The 17150-nt window shown below is 53.9% G+C and overlaps 1 protein-coding gene across 6 annotated transcripts in view; it reads right to left on the bottom strand.

The window, feature by feature from the left end:
- TTC39A (tetratricopeptide repeat domain 39A) overlaps nt 1-17150 on the bottom strand; it is a 46827-nt gene that overhangs the window by 6135 nt on the left and 23542 nt on the right. For 4 of the 6 annotated variants that reach the window (XM_036350616.1, XM_036350620.1, XM_036350617.1 and 1 more), the window contains 10 exons: nt 16175-16251; nt 15002-15069; nt 13054-13118; nt 11123-11222; nt 9691-9756; nt 7593-7701; nt 7004-7071; nt 6864-6923; nt 5917-6078; nt 994-1085 (listed from right to left, as the gene is read on the bottom strand). In XM_036350616.1, coding sequence (XP_036206509.1) covers nt 994-1085; nt 5917-6078; nt 6864-6923; nt 7004-7071; nt 7593-7701; nt 9691-9756; nt 11123-11222; nt 13054-13118; nt 15002-15069; nt 16175-16251 — 867 coding nt within the window. Of the gene's footprint in view, nt 1-993; nt 1086-3905; nt 4375-4436; nt 4631-5916; nt 6079-6863; nt 6924-7003; nt 7072-7592; nt 7702-9690; nt 9757-11122; nt 11223-13053; nt 13119-15001; nt 15070-16174; nt 16252-17150 lie in introns of those variants that run through there. The other 2 variants (XM_036350622.1, XM_036350621.1) reach the window with 2 other exon arrangements.

Genomic DNA, 17150 nt, shown 5'->3' on the forward strand with positions numbered 1-17150 from the left:
GACATTTCTATTTACAAGGGAGATCCCATCTGTTAGGGCACCTCCCTCTCAGGAAGAGGGGGATGACTAAATCTCGAGATGCTCATCAGTGCAGAAGAAAATGACTTAATTATGCATCACAACCTTACCCTTGTTTACTGTGCTTTTCTGGTAACCCCACATACTGGCTCTCCACCCCCAACACCTTTAGTCTTCAGCTGAAGATGGTATTTAAGGTGCTGGATTCAGCCATTTTGGTGAGTTGCTCAGTTTTCCTGGGTCTCCCCTCCCCCACATATATAGGAGGCATGCATGTTATTTAACTTCTGTTTGTTTTTCTCCTGTTAATCTGTCTTTTATTATGGGGGGAGGAGAAGGGTTTCAGCCCCAAACCTAGAAGAATAGAGGGGAAAATTATCTTCCCCATTCTCAACTTGCAAGGCTGAGCCCTGCTCCAGACCCTTTGCAGAAAAAGCAAACACAGCAGTTATAGGTAAGACTAAAAGCAGCCACCCTTTAGTGGCTCCAGGCCCTACACCAGGCTCTTTAAATATATTCTCTATTTGATTTGCAAAACAGCCTGCAAGGCAGAGGTTATTCCCATTTTATGGATGCTGAGATTGTCTGAGGTGACACAGATAAATGGCAAAGGCTGGATTTAATCCTGTTTATTTGATCCAGCTCTTTGGCTCTCTGTGTGCTTCTCTGAGTGTTAGCAGGTTAACTCAGCCAAGGGTACATCTCGACCTCAGTGTCCTACTGACCTGACAAAAGAGGCTCAGTGGAAAGGATGTTGACAAAACCACTTTGGTGAAAGAAAGCCTCGAACACTCAAAGGGCTCTAATAAGCAACCACAGGAGGGGGTGATGGAAGGGAATGGCGGGCGGGGGGGGGGGGGGGGGGCAATCCTGGGGGAGGGTCCAGGCGCCCAGGGCCAGGGATGCTGTCAGCTCCGGGTGTCTGGATAGACCCTGGCTGAAGCCTACAATGGGGGGTGCAATAGTAGAACTCACCTAAACAACTCCACTTCGTCATCCCCAAACGGCTTGTAGTCGTCCTTCCCAAACATGCTGAGGTAGGCAGCCTTCATGTAGATGTAGGTGGCCTGTGAGAGGCAGGGCAAGAGTCAGGTGTGAGGAGCCCACCTTCCCAGAACAGCTGTGGAGGCTTGTGGAGCTGCAGAGCACATCTTACTCTGCCCTTGGAAACAGCTGAGGAAGCCACAACCCACGTGGCAATTCATTTGGCACAAATACCTCATTTGACCCAGCGTAGGAGCTAAACAGCCGTGGGCAAACTACGGCCCACGGGCGGATCCGGGTTTGAAATGAATAAAACTAAAAAAAAAAAAAAGACCGTACCCTTTTATGTAATGATGTTTACTTTGAATTTATATTAGTTCACACAAACACTCCATCCATGCTTTTGTTCCGGCCCTCCGGTCCAGTTTAAGAACCCATTGTGGCCCTCGAGTCAAAAAGTTTGCCCACCCCTGAGCTAACATCATCCCCCAGCCCCAGAGGAGAAACTGAGGGAGCTGAAGCAGCTTGAGAACTTGAGCTGGGGGTTAAATCCAGGACAGGCCCATATGAAAGCAGCTGCCACCCTCTCCACTCTGAAGCAATAGAGAAAGCGACTCAAGCAACCAGTGGACACCCAGGCAGTGCTGAGGCTAGGATGGAGATACGCAGGCTGGGCAGCAAGGGCTTCTGGGAAGCAATTACTTCTGACTGGGCCCAGTCAGGCCAACAGGAAGATTCACAGAGACCCTGAGGATGGACTTCCCAGGCAAGGGAAATAGCTGAGCAGAGCCTGTGTATAACCAAGATACAGATAGGTAGCATAAAGTATGGGATGCATAAATGCGGTGTGAGGCCAGAAGAGTGAGCAGGACCCTGGGCCACGGCTGTCGGAACTGGTGGAACTGCCTACTGTGTGCTAGGTGCTCTACATACATCACCTCACGTGATCCCAAAGACAATGCCAGGGTAGGCACCCTCTGCTTCCTGGGACCTCAGAGCTGCTTGGGGCAGAGCTGGGAGTGACCCCAGGTTTGTGTGGCTTTAAGGGCCTTGTCCACTGGATCCACAGTCACTCCTGACAGGAAGGGGTCAGCTGTGCAGAACCCCCTTCCTCCGCCAGGGATCCTGAAAGCTGCACTCCTTCCCCCTAAGTCCAGTGCCAGAGGAGCCTGGATCTGTACTGCCCTCCAGTGGCTGAGCCCTGAACCACAGCTCCTGCTACCCCAGCTCCTGCCAAGGAACTACCTGCCCACCTGCCATTAGCCCAGAAAGAAGTGTACTGGGTGGAGGAGGAACCGGAGCAGGACATCCTGGGGCCTCGTCTCTGGAGAAGGCGGAAAGCAGCTCCACCTGGCAGCCCCACCCATGCTGAAGCCCAGGGCTACTCCTAGTTCCTCGCTGACCTCGGCACCTCAGTCTGCCCTTCAGAAAATGCAGGAAGACTGTTTTGTGGGGTGTGGTGAGAAGAATCACCCCTCACTGAAACCTGTTGCCCATCCCATCTTCAACTCCCTGGTGTCATCCTTGCCTTTTCCCTCTTCCCCATCCTGGCTAGCACTGAGTCACTAAGTCTTCATGACCTTCCCTCTAGCTCTTGCATCCCACTGGCCTTGAGCTATCATTTACCTCAATTACTGCACCAGCCTCCACACTGCTCCCTGCTCCAGTCCACCAGAGATGTCTTTCTATTGTCCTAGTTTACATGGTCTTCTAACCCATCTTCCTGCACCCCTCCCGCCCCCTGCAAGCCATTCCCCACACCATGCCAGTCAGATCTTTTTATGTCAAATTACATCAGCCCATCCTTGAAATGTTCTTGTGATATCCCATCACACAGGATAAAACCCAAACTCCCTCTCTTGGCCTGCAAGGCCCCATCCAGTCTCCCCCAGTTTCCTCTCCAATTTCATCTCCCACTGTGTCCCCCTCCCTCACATCATTCTAACCACACTGGCCTCTGGGCCATTTCCAGAATACATCAAAGGCACTCAGCTTCAGGTGGCGGTGCCCAGCAACCACAGGAGGGAGTTCTTAAAGCCCAAATCTAAACCACAGCACAAGGGTTCCTTCACTGTCAGACTAAAGCCTGAACAGCCACTCAGGGCCCTCCCTGTCCTGCCCTTCTGGCTCCTCTTCTGCCAATTATTCCCCATCACCCCTTAAACTCACCCCAGGCCTTTGCCTGTGCCTTTCCTCTGCCTAAGATGTCATTGTTCCTTCTCTGCCAGGCTTATCCGTTGGCTTCCTCTAAGAGGCTTCTCCTACTCCCCCCAGTCAGCTCACCCACCTTGAGTCACCAGGAGGTAGGGTGGACGTGACACCCATGGACATCGTTATTAAGGGATACATGGGGCACATTGACGGAAAACAGCAGCCGCCTCCTCTGATGGGAGTTCTGTCTCCCCAGGGTTATCTGTTTTCCCTGATTCCTGTAGTTTCTGTATTACTCTACCAGGGTCTGTGCAGTCAGCCCTTGTCTTCAAGAAGCTCCAGCAGCCCTGGCCGGTGTTCTCAGTGGTTAGAGCACCAACCCCCATACCAAAGACTCATGGGTTTGATTCTCAAACCTGGGTTGCAGGCTCGATCCCCACCCCAGTAGGGGCATGTGTGGTAGGCAACCAATCGATGTGTCATTCTCACATCAATGTTTCTTCTCTCTCTCTCCCCCACTCCTCCTTCCTGCTACTCTCACTAAAAATCAATGGAAAATAGATCCTTGGGTGAGGATTTAAAAAAAGAAGCAGCAGCAGCTATAGCCAGTGACTTAATGGGGATGGTTTCTCCATAATCCCCTGCACTTCTACCCACAACCCTTCACCTGGGGACACTGAGCCCCTTAGCAGCACCCTGACTTCCAGCCTTTGACCTGTCTGTTCTCTTGACTTGGGGTGTCCTTTACTTACTCCACTTCCACTCTAATTCCTCCTCCTTCAAAATCAGCTCAGATGTCTCCTCTTCCAGAGGCCGCCCGTCTTTGTGGCTGGGTGGCTGGCTCCCCAGAGCTACCTCGGAGCTCCCATTCCCTCATTGCTGCACGGCGTGCAGTTGTCACCACCTGGTTTCCGGCTGAGGGAAATGAAGGCTCCACAGGGCAGAGAGGGATGCCACAACCAAAGCCCTAGAGCTGAGTTGGGGGACTCTGTGGTGGCCAAGGGCTGGGGAGTAGGAATGAATGAGGTCCCAGAGCTGAGGGTGCTACAACCCCCACTTTCACAGGAAACCCTTCTGAGGAAAACACGAGAGAGTGGGGGCTGACCACCCCAAAGTCACACAGCTGGGTACCGAGCTGACCCAGCTAGACTTCCTGACACCTGGGAGGCCTGGGCCTCCCTCCACTGCTCACAGCAGCTGTGTGCACCCCCACCCCCACCCCTCTTCCCTGTGTAGGCAGACACAGCTGCCCAGCTTATTCCACAGGAAGGCTTCTAGGTCACCTGTTCAAAAGGTTCCTAGAGTCTGTGCTCTTACTGGGAGTGGGAAGTGATGAGGAATGAATGCTGGGCCCATAGGGCTGGGCTTGAGGAAGCGCCTCTAGCAGTAGGGCAACCTGGGCCTCCTCGGGAGACTTGAGGGACAAGGGAAAAGCAGAGGCCTTTGAGTCTCACAGAGCTGGCTTCAAACCCAGTCTGTCACCAACAGCTGTGTGAGCCAGGAAAGTCACACCCCCTTAGCCACAGCAGCCCTGGTGTGCCCAACGGAGATAACTTCTGCCTTGTTGGGTGTGGTGTGGAGGAAATGGCAAGCACTGGGCACATGGTGAGAGCTCAGTGACACCCTGCCCCTTCCCCCAACCCCACCTGCCCCAGACCCAGGGAATTCCCTTTCATTTGGTCCCCAGGCAGGGGTACTGAAGAAGGACTTCCATGCAGAGGTGGGGAGGGATGAGAAATAGGGACTTAAAGGCATTGAGACATATGTGCTAAGTATTTACCAATACCAGATTAGGTGCTGATGATGATTTTAAAACTCTGTTCAGAATTCTGTGCCAGCATTACTATGGTAATAATGGCTAATGCTTATTTCACCACTTGATTTTATGTTTTCACCTATGGTGGGCACCTTTTTTGCTTTGTTTTGCCTACAGGCATCGATTTAATCCCCCAAATGCTTCTTTTGGGGACATCACGCCATTTTTATTCTGCAACCACCTCTCTTCTGCTCCCCATCCCTCTGTTTCCAGGCATTGACATGCAATCTATGCAGACCAATGAGGCTGTATCGTGGGACTTTGGTTGAAACCAAAGGGATGACATGAGTTGGCAGCAGGCAACCCAGGGCCACCCTGCCTGTCACATGGAGAGAACCTGCCTGTACAACAAAGATATATTGAAGAGAACACAGTACAGGTAGAGAAATTAAGCCCTGACAACACGATTTGAATTCCTGCATCCAGCCCTACCTGAAGTCAGTTTGCCTAGAATTTTCTGTTGTATGAACCAATAAGCATTCTGTGTTCTAGACCAGCAAAGTCCAATACCGTGGCCATTAGCCCATGTGATTTTAAAATTTAAAGTTAAATAAAGTTGAAAACACCTGGTTTCCCAGTTGCACTAGGAACATTTCAGGTGCTCACTGCACATGTGGCTGGTGGCTACCATGTGGATGGTGCAGGACAGAACATTCCCACCAGCGCAGAGGTCCTACTGGACAGCTCTCACCTATGCAGTGCTAGCCATGTGTCTGTCCCTTGTGACTAAAACTCCTGACGGACACATTACAGTTCTGACGTTTCTCTGCTCCTCACCACCCTGGGGACACTGCGTCCCTCCCCACCCTGAGTCCTATGAGAAGTTATGGTTCCGTTTAAATTCCAGCTGGGACATCTGTGTTCAGTTAGGAGTTTGCCCTTGGTCTGGGGCCCATGGCCAATCTGGGTTGGTCCCCCAGTGCCCCCAGCACTTGATGTGAGCCCACCTTGGACCAGGAGTTCTCCTTGCTGAGCAGGTCGGCGTAGAAGTAGGCCATCTTCCACTGGCCCTTGTAGGTGAAGCACCACATCAGCTCCCAGTAGCACATGTGGTGGAACTGCTTCCAGTGCTGCTGGGCCTCACAACACTCCTCGAAGCGCCGGACGGCCTGCGGGCACCTGCTGGTCAGCCTTCTGGTGCCCCCCGGCCATGCCCACCCACCCTCTGCACCCACCCAACTCCACTGCAGGCCCAGCCTGCTCCAGTGCACGGTCCACCGCTGTGCGGGAGACTGGCCTCCAGTCCTTATTATTCCCCCAAGTCTCACACGGCCTCAGGCCCAGTTCCTGCCTCTCTCTGGAGCTCTAGTCTTTCCATCACAAAGTGAAAGGACAGGATAGAGTTATCATAGAGGGGGAGCAGGTAGTGGAAAGTGTTAACGTTAAAGCAATGTAATAGCATCTGTGCCTCAGAGCCAACTCCAAAGGTTTCCGTAGCTCCTATCTGGGGCATCTGTCCTGCTGCCGGAGGAGTCACAGCCAGGGCAGCAGGAGATCCCAGGACTCCACACTGTGGAGTCCATCCTGGGCCTTGGCTTAGTGCTGGGGTCTCTGCCACGACTGTGGTCCTCCCCTCTGCAGCCCCTCCGATGGCTCCCTCCCTTCTATGGAGCCCTCACCCCCTGGCATTCACCAGGTCCAGCCTGTCACCACACCCTGAGTAAGTGGGTCTTCCCATGTCCCTGCCTTACACCAGCACCTCCCTCTCCAGGAGCGCTGCGTCCTAATCTCCCTGTCAGAACCCTCTTCTCCCCAGACTGCCTCAGAAGTGCCTCTCCCACTCCTGCTCTGCTGTCGGTTCTCTCTGGGCCCCACTCCCAGCCAGCCGGCCCTGTCCCTGAGTATATCTCTGTGCGTCTGACTTCCTGCTGGCCTGGGAGACCCCATTACTCACGGCGTCAACATTGCCTTTGATGGCTTCAATCCGCCCTGCAAAGAACAGGAAGATGGCGCCCTGCAAAGACACATGTGTGGGTCTGTGTGGGCCCATGCGGCACACGTGGGCAGGGGTGTCTGGCAGGAGGTGGAGCTCACCTTAGGGTATCGCTTCAGGTAGGGCTTCAAGAGCTGCTCTGCCTCCTCGATGTTGACATTCCCGGTGCCTGAAGGAGGTGGGGGTACAACACATGTCACCACCACCACGGGCTCCTGTGATCCTCCCAGCAACCCACCAGGGGCTTCTCAAGGCCTCTGTTCCCCCCTCTGTGAAATGGGGATAATATTCTTCTATCTCTAGAGTGATGGGAGGATTAAATAAGGTAGTGCAGATGTCGCCTCTAGCATATCACAGGGCTCAATAACTAAGAGTCCATGCCCACTAAGGCTGTGCCCAGAACCTCAAGGAGCTGCCTACAGTGTCCTCACACCCTCTACAAGGTGGGCATGGGCATCCCCATTTCACAGATGAGAAAACTGAGGTTGGGACCTACTCAAACTATGGGGAAGTGAATAGTCAGTCAACAGGCCCCAGGACAGTTGAGGTGGCTCTGCTGTTTGTGGTTTCAGTGCCCCATCCCCAGTCTCAGGGGCCCAGTCAGGGTGTGTTAACCCCTCACCCTCTTGACCCCTGCCCTTAGAGCCAACCACACCCCAGAGCCCTCACTGGCCCCAAGGGCACTCCTACCAAGCACGAAGGTGAGGAAGGTGTGGTAGCACAGCAGCAGCATGACGCAGAGCACAGCGCGGAAACTGTGCCCCGAGGCGCCCTCCGCCAGCTGCAGCAGCCCATAGTCCTGGAGACAAGAGGCCAGGTTGAAGCCAGCAGCCCTGGGCTCCCCAAGCCCACCCTGGGACCCACGGAGGGACAGGAGCCTGGAGGTGCTGCTGAGGCTGGGGGCTGGGTGGCATACCCAGGAGGCCAGGTCAGCTATCCCAGGCTGTGCCACCCTGGGAAGGGGCTGTCCCTCTCCGAACCTCAGCCACCTTCCTGCGGCAGCACACACTGCGGCCAAGGCCACAGCAGAGTCTCGGGTGTAGGTGTCGCCACCTCCACAGCCCCTCGCCCATTCTTCCCCTTTTTCACCTGTTTGGCTGGTGGCCGGTGCTGAGGCCCTGAGCAGCCCCAGGCCTGGTAAGGGGAGGAGGCATGACAAGGAGGCAGATAATCCTAACCCGCAGGCCCAGGGCACAGATGGGACCATGAGGATTGTGGTCTGGGAAGGCTCCCTGGAGGAGGAGGCTCCAGAGCCTGGCTGGGGAGGAGCAGAAGCCAGACCCCACTCGTACCCCTGACGGCACTCTGCCCCTCAGTCTGTCCTCCAGTGTTCCTGTGCCTGCTAGTGTACAAGCCGCCTCCCCTGCCTCACACCCGCCATGGCTCCCCTACTTCCAGGATAAAGACAGAGCCTGCACTGGCACCTCCATTCTGGCCTCGCCACCTCTTCCTGAGCAGGCAGGCTGCACGGCGCACTTTGGCCAGCGGTTCTCAAGCTCTTCCCTCCCAGCATCATCCTGAAATCCTACTTGTGACCCAAGGGCCTTTTTAAGAAAACAAAACTGAAAGGGACTTTCAGAGCCTCCCACCAGTGTTTTCCCGCCCGGGCACGGACCGCATGTGGCGACCATTTTCGAGGTCCGCGGACAGGCCTGAGGAAGCGGGGGGTCCCACGGGAGGTCTTCCCTTCTCGGGAGAACACCTGGGCTCCATGCTGGGCCTGTTCAACATCGCTCTGGCTCTGAGCTCCCTTCCGCACGGAGGGAACGGCCTTGGCAGAGACTGGGTTTTCGTAAGACTGTTTGGTCCTCATAGTATTTACTGTTATGATTGTGTTCTGTGTAGCATATTTACTTTAAATAAATTTAAATAAAACATATGAGCCATTTTTCAGAAAAATAATATGTAACTAATAACATAGAGGTCCGTGCACATGGCAAAAATCAGCAAGGGCTAGAAAAAGTTCAAATTTGAGAAACACTGACCTGGTTTATTTATTTATTTTATTTTATTTTTACTTTTTAATATTTTTATTGATTTCAGAGAGGAAGGGAGAGGGAAAGAGAGAGAGAAACTTCAATGATGAGAGAGAATCATTGATTGGCATGCCCCCAACTGGGGATCGAGCCTGCAACCTGGGCATGTGCCCTTGACCAGTATCGAACCCAGAACCCTTCAGTTTGCAGGCTGATGCTCTATCCACTGAGCCAAACCAGGTTGGGCACTGACCTGGTTTAAAAAAAAGTCCTTGTTTTACTGAAAAGAGGCTCAATGTCACAGGGAGAAGGGCATGCCTTCTAGGCTAAGCTCCTTCCCTCAGACGAAGCCTCCTCCGCCAGGGAGCCCTCCTTGATCTGCTACCTGGGTACTCAGGTTCCTGCCCTCACTAAAGTGAGTCTGGTTTCCCCCCTCAAGGCCTGATGCATAACAGGACTTCTCTTGGGCATGTCCCAGACCAGAAGATAGTCCAGAGGAAGGGACTTGCTCTAGCTCTTCACCTGTCAGGCTCAGGAAACAAGTCCCAGGCCCCTGCACAGAGCTGCCTTTCACAGCCACCCTAGCCCCAGAGCCTCCACCCTGTGAGGGGACCAGGCAGGGCCCATGGCCCCACTTGACTGGAGAGTAGACTGAAGCCCAGAGAGGTCTGGGCCTTGTCTAGGGAACCCATACCCAGGGGAGCTGAGCAGAACTGGCCCCTTGGCCCCACAGCCCCTCAGCCGCCTCTCATCTAGCTGAGTTCCAGTCCTGGAGCTGAGGGGGTCCAGGGTCCCAGAAAGCAGGCAGTTACCTTGTTTCCTGAAAACCCCACGAACTCCAGCAGCCTCAGGATCCTAGTAGGAAGCATGGACAGCGTCTGCAGGAACAGAAGCAGGTGGGCACGTGCAGGGGCAGCTGCCCTTCCCACTCCCCAAACCCCGAGAGTCCTGGGGATAATCCTGGGGGTGCAGGCCCTGTGTCTGCAATGCCAGGTTTCCTGGAAAGCCAGCTTCCCCAGACAGAGAAGCATGACAGTCGACAGGAACGGACTGCACCCAAATTCTCACCACTCCCAGCTGGGTCACCTTGGGCAAGTTACATATCCTCTCTCTGCCTCCGTTTCTCATTTGTAAAATGGGAATAATAATAGCCCTTACCTCATGGGGGTGCTGTGCAGATGGATCAAATTAATCCATGTAAAGCCCATAGAAGGGGCCTGCGCATGTTAGTCAGCTATTGTCGTTACTACACTGAACCCCTACTTTGGACCAGGGGCTCTCACTGCCTTTGATCCTCAGAACAGCCCAGCATAGAGGGCTCACTGACCCTTTTGACAGATGGGGAAACTGCGGCACAGGTAAGTGACAGGACCTGTCCAAGGCCCCAAAGCTCATCAGAGCTGGAGGCAGTCCTTGAAGCCAGGACGGCCCGGCTATCACCTGCTAAAGCATCCACTGCACTTTGCAGCTGTTTCTCAGCACTTGGCCCAGGATCCCAGCTCCCATTTTACATATGAGGAAACTGGAACTCAGAGTGGGGCCGGGACCCGTGCCCCTAGGCCTGCTCTTAGAACAGGCTTTGCCTGAAGTGGAGAGAGCTGCTCCCACCCCCTACCCACTACCCCATATCACTCATACACACACACACACACACACACACACACACGCTGCTCCCAGGTGCAGGCATGGCTTTTCTGAGCCTCCCTGCTAACTCCTACTGTTCCTTCAGCCTAGGATGCCCTTCCCTGCCTAGAAAACTTCCCCCACCTATGGATGGTTCAAGAATCAAGATCCAGCTCAAATACTACCCCCTCCATGAAACCTTCCCCAGCTCCCCCAGGAAGGAGTTTGGCTCTCCAGTCCCTGTGGGTCATCAGCTGATTCCGGGCCTGTCCCCTTCCCTGCCATTGGTCCATGTTTAACCACCAGCCTCCAGGGCTGAAAAGGCCCTGGTTTACTGTTTGTCCATTTCTGGTGCTATAAATACTGCCACTACAGTAGATTTTAAGCTTTCAACTTGACCTGGGAAGAAATGCACAAAAGGGACTCTGGAGCCAGTGCCAGCACCCACTCCACCCCCACCCAAGCTGGGCACCCCCCAGGCTGCAAAGGGCAGCTTCACCGCTGGGGCCAGCGTTGGCACAGAGCCAGGAGCCCAGCAAAGCCCATGTGTGCGGCGGGATGTGCAGGGGAGATTAATTTTGAGCCCAGACACTGGACATGGGCAGGGGCACTCCCACTCACCAGGTTGAAGGCACCCACACCAAGCTTCACGCCTCCTTCAAAGTGCCTGTGGTTCTCCCCCTTGCAGTATTGTGAGGACTGCACGAGGCTGTCCAGCTCCCTGCAGAGTGAAGCAAAGCACATACTGGGGGCTGGGTCTCCCCCAGCTGCGCCTAACAATGCCCCATTCCCAGCTGACCTCAGAACTCTCGGTAGTAGAGTTATAACAGCTCCAGCAATCCAGGAAGCTGGTATTTCCAACCACCTCTCCCTCCGTAATATCACACTCCTCACCCCTAAATGTCAGCCATATCAGCCATAGTGCACCTGCCTTGTCCAATACCTAGGCGGTTGCTTGTGCTCTGCATTTTGTCTAAAACACTTTCTCAACCTCAGCACTACCGGCATTTTAGGCTGAATCATTCTTTTTGGGGGGGTGAGGGAGCTGTCCCATGCATCGTAGGCTATTTAGCAGCATTCCTGGTTTCCACCCACTAGATGCCAGTTGTGACAAACAAAATGTCTCATGGGGGGGAATTACCCCCAGTTGAGAACCACTGGGCTAACTCCAACACCCCCTCTTCCTGGAGTCTCCTGGTTAGAATCCAGCTCTTTCTCCAGCCACCAACTGTGCAAAGCCCATATCACAGCCGGCCTGGGACAGCACAGAGGCTCTCAAGGGGCGCCTGCCTTCTTCCCTGCTTTAAGCATCTAGAAGGCTTTTAATCAGCAGACACTGGCGGAGGCCTCTCTGCGCCAGGCACTGAGGGGCAGCAGGGAGCCACCAAGCTGCTGCCCTCCCAAGTCTCCCACTCGGGGGACAGACCCCCAGGGGACCTGTGACAGTAAGGACGGCCTCAAAGGAGAACCCTGGGGCTTGACGCAGTCTGGGCATCAGGGAGGGCTTCCCTAAGGAGCTGACATTTGAGCTGAAAACTAAGGGATGAGGAGGGATGAGCCTGGCACAGAAAGAGTGTTCCTGGCAGTGAGAACAGCATGTCCAAAGGCCGTGAGATAGAAATGAGGTTGGCCATGACCCAGGACCTTATTCTAAGGCGAGAGGAGCCTCGGAACTTGGCATGGGGTAACCTGACAAGGCTTGTGCTTTGGAAACATCCTGCTGGCAGCTGGTGGGGAGGCTGGAGGAGCCAGAATGCTCGTCCGCTTTCTCTCACACAATTCCAGCTCAGACCCCCACGGGTGGGGTGCCCACGTACGCATGGTGTGTTACACCCAGCAATACCTTGCAGTCACACTCCAACTCTCTGCTGGGAAATGGTCACATTGAATGGGAGCAATAGAGATGATAAGTAGTCTCAAGTCAATTCAAGTAAACTTTTCATGGAAAATGATTTTTAACGCCAAACTTGGGGGTGGGGGAACGAGCTTCCAGAGCTCTTTGGGTTTGGGCATTCTAGATGTTTGTAATACCATGTTAGGTAAAGTGCTCTGTTTTGAGTCTTCATTCTTTCATCCATAAACATGGCCTCTGCCTTGCCCAACGCTGAGATGGCACAGAAATGACCTGGCTCTTGGGAGGTTGCTTCCATCTTAGGGGGGATGTGGGCACCATCCCTGTGGACTGGAGAGGTCAGGAAGGCTTTGTGGGGAAAGGGGCATCTGGGTGTGTAGAAGTTCTGCTGCTATTCTCAAAATTACTGTCTTTCCTCCTGCCCCCACCATACCAAGCTGTTTGTTCTGAATCTGTGTTTTAAGTGCCTAGTTCAAGGTCAGGCACAGAGTAAGCAGTCAGGGGAACCAACAGACACACCCAGGAAAACCAGGGGAATAATATTCCAGAAGACTGAGGTCCTGAGGGTGCAGAAACCTGCCCAGGGTCACGCAGCATTCTAGGCGTCCTGCCTCCAGCCAGTGCCCTCCGCCTCCCACAGAGCAGCCTGAGAGGCACAGGGTAGCAGATGCTGTGCCCAGACCCCGCCAGCCCCACTCACTTGTAAGTCTGGTAGCTGTTTCGAACTTTGATGCCGCCCTTGATGAAGCTCACCATGTTCTCATCCTGCAGGAGGGAGAGATGCTAAGAGCTGGGCCCGGGTGGGTAGCCAGAGAAAGATCATACAAGACTCTGATCCCTGCCTTCCCCTCTCTAGGTCCAGCTCTATGAGGGGCCCTCGAGAAGCGGTTCTCAACCTATGGGTCACGACCCCTTTGGCGGTCGCACGACCCTTTCACAGGGGTCGCCTAAGACCATCCTGCATATCAGATATTTACATTACGATTCATAACAGTAGCAACATTACAGTGATGAAGTAGCAACGAAAATAATTTTATGGTTGGGTCACAACATGAGGAGCTGTATTTAAAGGGCCAGAAGGTTGAGAACCACTGCCCTAGAGGGAGCGGGTCAGAGGTCAGCCAAACCAGGGCTCCGGGCCCTTGGGACTTGAGATGGGGTCTTACTTACCAAACAAGACCTCCAAAATGCCCCCTCTGTTCTGGGAGAAAGGCCTGGAGGAGACCCCCCGTGTCCCCCATGGTTCCCAGGGCCTCCTCTCCATGGAGGAATGTGGAAAAGGAAGAGGGGCGCTCATTTTGGGGTGGTTTGTGTTTTTTACAAGCTGGTATTTATCACATCTGTAATTTAGAGCACTAATACCTACAGCCCACCCAGCAGTTCCACTCCTGGGTGTACGCCCAGGAGAAATGGATGAACGTGGGATGTGGAAGTCGCCTTTGAGAACGTTTACAGCCCCGCTGCTCATAGCGGCCAAGAACCAGAAACAACCCAAATCCCCTCCGGCAGGAGAATGAATAAACAAACTGGTGTATTCACAGAAAGAACATCACACAGCCACTGGATTGGGTGAAGGAAGCAAGTCCCGCAAAGCTTGAGGCCTTACGAAGCTTGACGCCAACTGAAACATAATATGCTGTTCAGACATGAACTGGAAGGTGAAAAGGCTATTTTTTTAAAAATAGAATGGGGAGTGATTAACATAAAACTCTAGCTAGTGTTTCCCCCCTGAGGAGGGAGGCAGGGCATAGAGTGGGAGGGGCCCAGAGGGGAAGAGACTTGCTAGCAATATTGTGTTCTCCAGTTGGGTGGGGGGGATTCGTAAGCATTTATTTATTATGTGTGATACTAGAATAAACAAAATAAAAGGACATTCCTGGTGCAATTATTACAGTGATCCTAATGAAGGATTAGGATTAAATCCAGTTCTAATCATCAAAAGTCCAAAAAGATAGAAAAAATAGCAAAGAAAATTAAACAGCACCCCAACAATAAAATTTATATGTGCTTTTCCACCCTAATATATATGTTTACATGATGATTATATGTGACAATCATAACCCAGACTTTTTGGTAAAATCCTGAGGTGGCGGTTCTCTAATTACCATAGTGGGTAAGGAGCACAGGTTCCTAGTCGGCCAGGTCTGGGTTCAAATCCCAGCTCTGCCCTTTGCTAACCATGTGACCTTGGGACAGTGGCTCCTCCCCTTTGCAGGTCTGCGAGATCAAGATTAAATGATATATGTCCATGTTTGTAAGCACAAACATGCAGTGTGTGTAAGGAATGTAAAAACCACACGCCTGTAATGAACGCGCAAAGTCTGGTACGTTGTAGAAGATGCTACAAGTCAGCTTTTTGAATGAATCAAGTCAACTTGTAAAGCAGGCTCTGTGCCTGCGCCTGTCATCCCACGTGACCCTCAACGGGAACACAGCAGTCGGGAGGCGGAAGCGCATCCTGGTAGAGGATGGAGCCCACACCTCTGCCACTGAGCCTGGCCAGGGCTGGGGGTGCTGGGGTGACTGAGCCTCAGTCCTTGTTGAACCCCAAGGGAACTGATCATGGCTGCTGTAGACCCTTCTGCCTTTGACATGGTGGCCCACCTTCTGAAGTCCCCAGGCTGCTTGTATCAGCAGGGGGTTCCTACCTGCAGGAAGGTCAGGGCTGCTCTCTGCAGCAGGCATTCTGCGTAGCAGACCTCAGCGTGGATTTCCTCTGTGGGGAGAAAGCCAAAGCCCTGTGGCCTCCTGGGACTCCTGGCAGGAAGCTTGGGCCAAATCCTCCCCCCGCCCACCGCCACTTCCCGCGCCCTGCACCCCATCACCCAGGTCAGGTTCTGCAGTGCCCACGCTGGTCTGAATTCTTTGCTTGCATTTCCTGCCCCTGGTCTTCCACCTGGTTCCCCCACCCAACACCCAGAATGTCAGCACAGGGCCCTCAGCCTGCTCTCCTTTCCTCCAAGCCCCACTATGGCTGTGCAAGGAGATGAACAAAGAAGCTGTGGGAGCAAGGGAAGGAGACCTCACGGCCAGGGACGCTTTCCAGAAGACAGGGCATTTGGGTTGAGAAAGGAAGAGGCCCAGGAGAGCCAAACCATCCCAATGTTGGGGGACGGCAGAGGCCCAGGAGGTGGAAGTGGGGTGAGATGGGAGAGAGGGGGGCAGGGAAAGAAGAGGCGGCTTGCAGAGGGACCTGAACACTGGTGGGGATTACAGACTTGGTCCTGTGGGCAGCAGGGAGCCACGGGAGGTGTGAAGGAGGGAATGGCACCATCACATGCACTGTTTCTTGCTGGAACCTTCTAGGGCTCTCGAGGTGGGGAAGACCATTTGCCTCTATATTGAAGAGCCCCAAATTGTTCATGGTTGCCTGCTGCTACCTCCAGGACTGCCGCGTGGGGCACAAAGACACCACGTGGCTCTGGCCACACAGACCATCTTCCACTGCCTTCGGCTGCCTTGTCCCGGGTGTCACCTTCTAAAACCACATTCCCTCTGGGGCAGACGAGATCACTGCTACCTAAACCAGAGAACCTAACTGCACACACAGTGCTCAGCCACCCTGGCCCGAGGAACAAAGCACAGAGACGCGCTTGCGCTGTCTTCCAGGTCCTCGGCAGGTGATGCCAGCAGGCAAGAGAGTCTTATTTGCTCTCCCTTCACCAGAGAGCCACTCCTCAAAACCCATGTGTGTCCGGGCATCAGGCCAGAGCTCAGCCCCCTCAGTGAGACTGGGAGGGTACCCGCCCTTCCTGCCCCTCCCGGGGCCTGGGCTGGGCTGCCGGGGCCAGCAGGGCTGAGAAGACATCTGGGTGCCACACCTTCCGTGAACTGATCCATGGTGGGGCGGTGCACAAGGTTGCTGAAGGAATCTGTTACAGAGGACTTCTTCCGGTACCTGAAGAGGAGAAGGAGCCTCTGATCATTCAGGGAACCTGAGTGAGGGTCCCGGGTGAGCTCCTGCCCCTCCCCTAGAACCCCACACACTGAACTCCTGGCGACTTCTCTAGATCCAGGGCTTTCTCATTTCTCACACCGGGCCCTGCTGTTGCCTCTGCATGGAGCCCTCTCTCCTCCCTCCTCCGCTGCTAGTCATCCTTCACAAACCAGCTCTGGCATCACCTCCTCCAGGAAGCCTTCCCTCTCCTCCAGCTGAACCCCCAGAACCCCTTGAGCTTCCCTATATCACACGGGGATGCCACTGTGTATGCCTGTCTTCCCACCAGGCAGTGTGAGCATCAAACTGGCCGGGGTCTGGTGATTCGCTGGGTGGCCAGCACCCCAGCACCCAGCACAGGGCATAGCCTAGGGCAGTAGTTGGCAAACTGCGGCTCGGCAAACTGCAGCTCACGAGCCACATGCGGCTCTTTGGCCCCTTGAGTGTGGCTCTTCCACAAAATACCATGTGCGGGCACACACGTACAGTGCGAATGAAACTTCGTGGCCCATGCGCAGAAGTCGGTATTTTGTGGAAGAGCCACACTCAAGGGGCCAAAGAGCCACATGTGGCTCTTGAGCCGCAGTTTGCTGGCCACTGGCCTAGGGCAAGCATGATTGTGTGCCCAGTGAATGACAGTCACCTGTGCACAAACACTCAGGGTCTATTGATTCATTAATTTAAGCAGTAACAATACTGAACACCAATTACACAGCAGGTCCTGTGACTGGTATTTTCATTCAGTCCCCATGACAACCCTGTCATCGTACCCATTTTATAGATGGGAAAGTCGAGTCCCCAGAGGGACCAACCTAATGTCAAAGAATTATTAATGACAGAGCCAGAATGTGTCTCCTAAT

The sequence above is a fragment of the Myotis myotis genome, unplaced genomic scaffold, assembly GCF_014108235.1.
Source record: "Myotis myotis isolate mMyoMyo1 unplaced genomic scaffold, mMyoMyo1.p scaffold_m19_p_2, whole genome shotgun sequence".
Lineage (NCBI taxonomy): Eukaryota > Metazoa > Chordata > Mammalia > Chiroptera > Vespertilionidae > Myotis > Myotis myotis.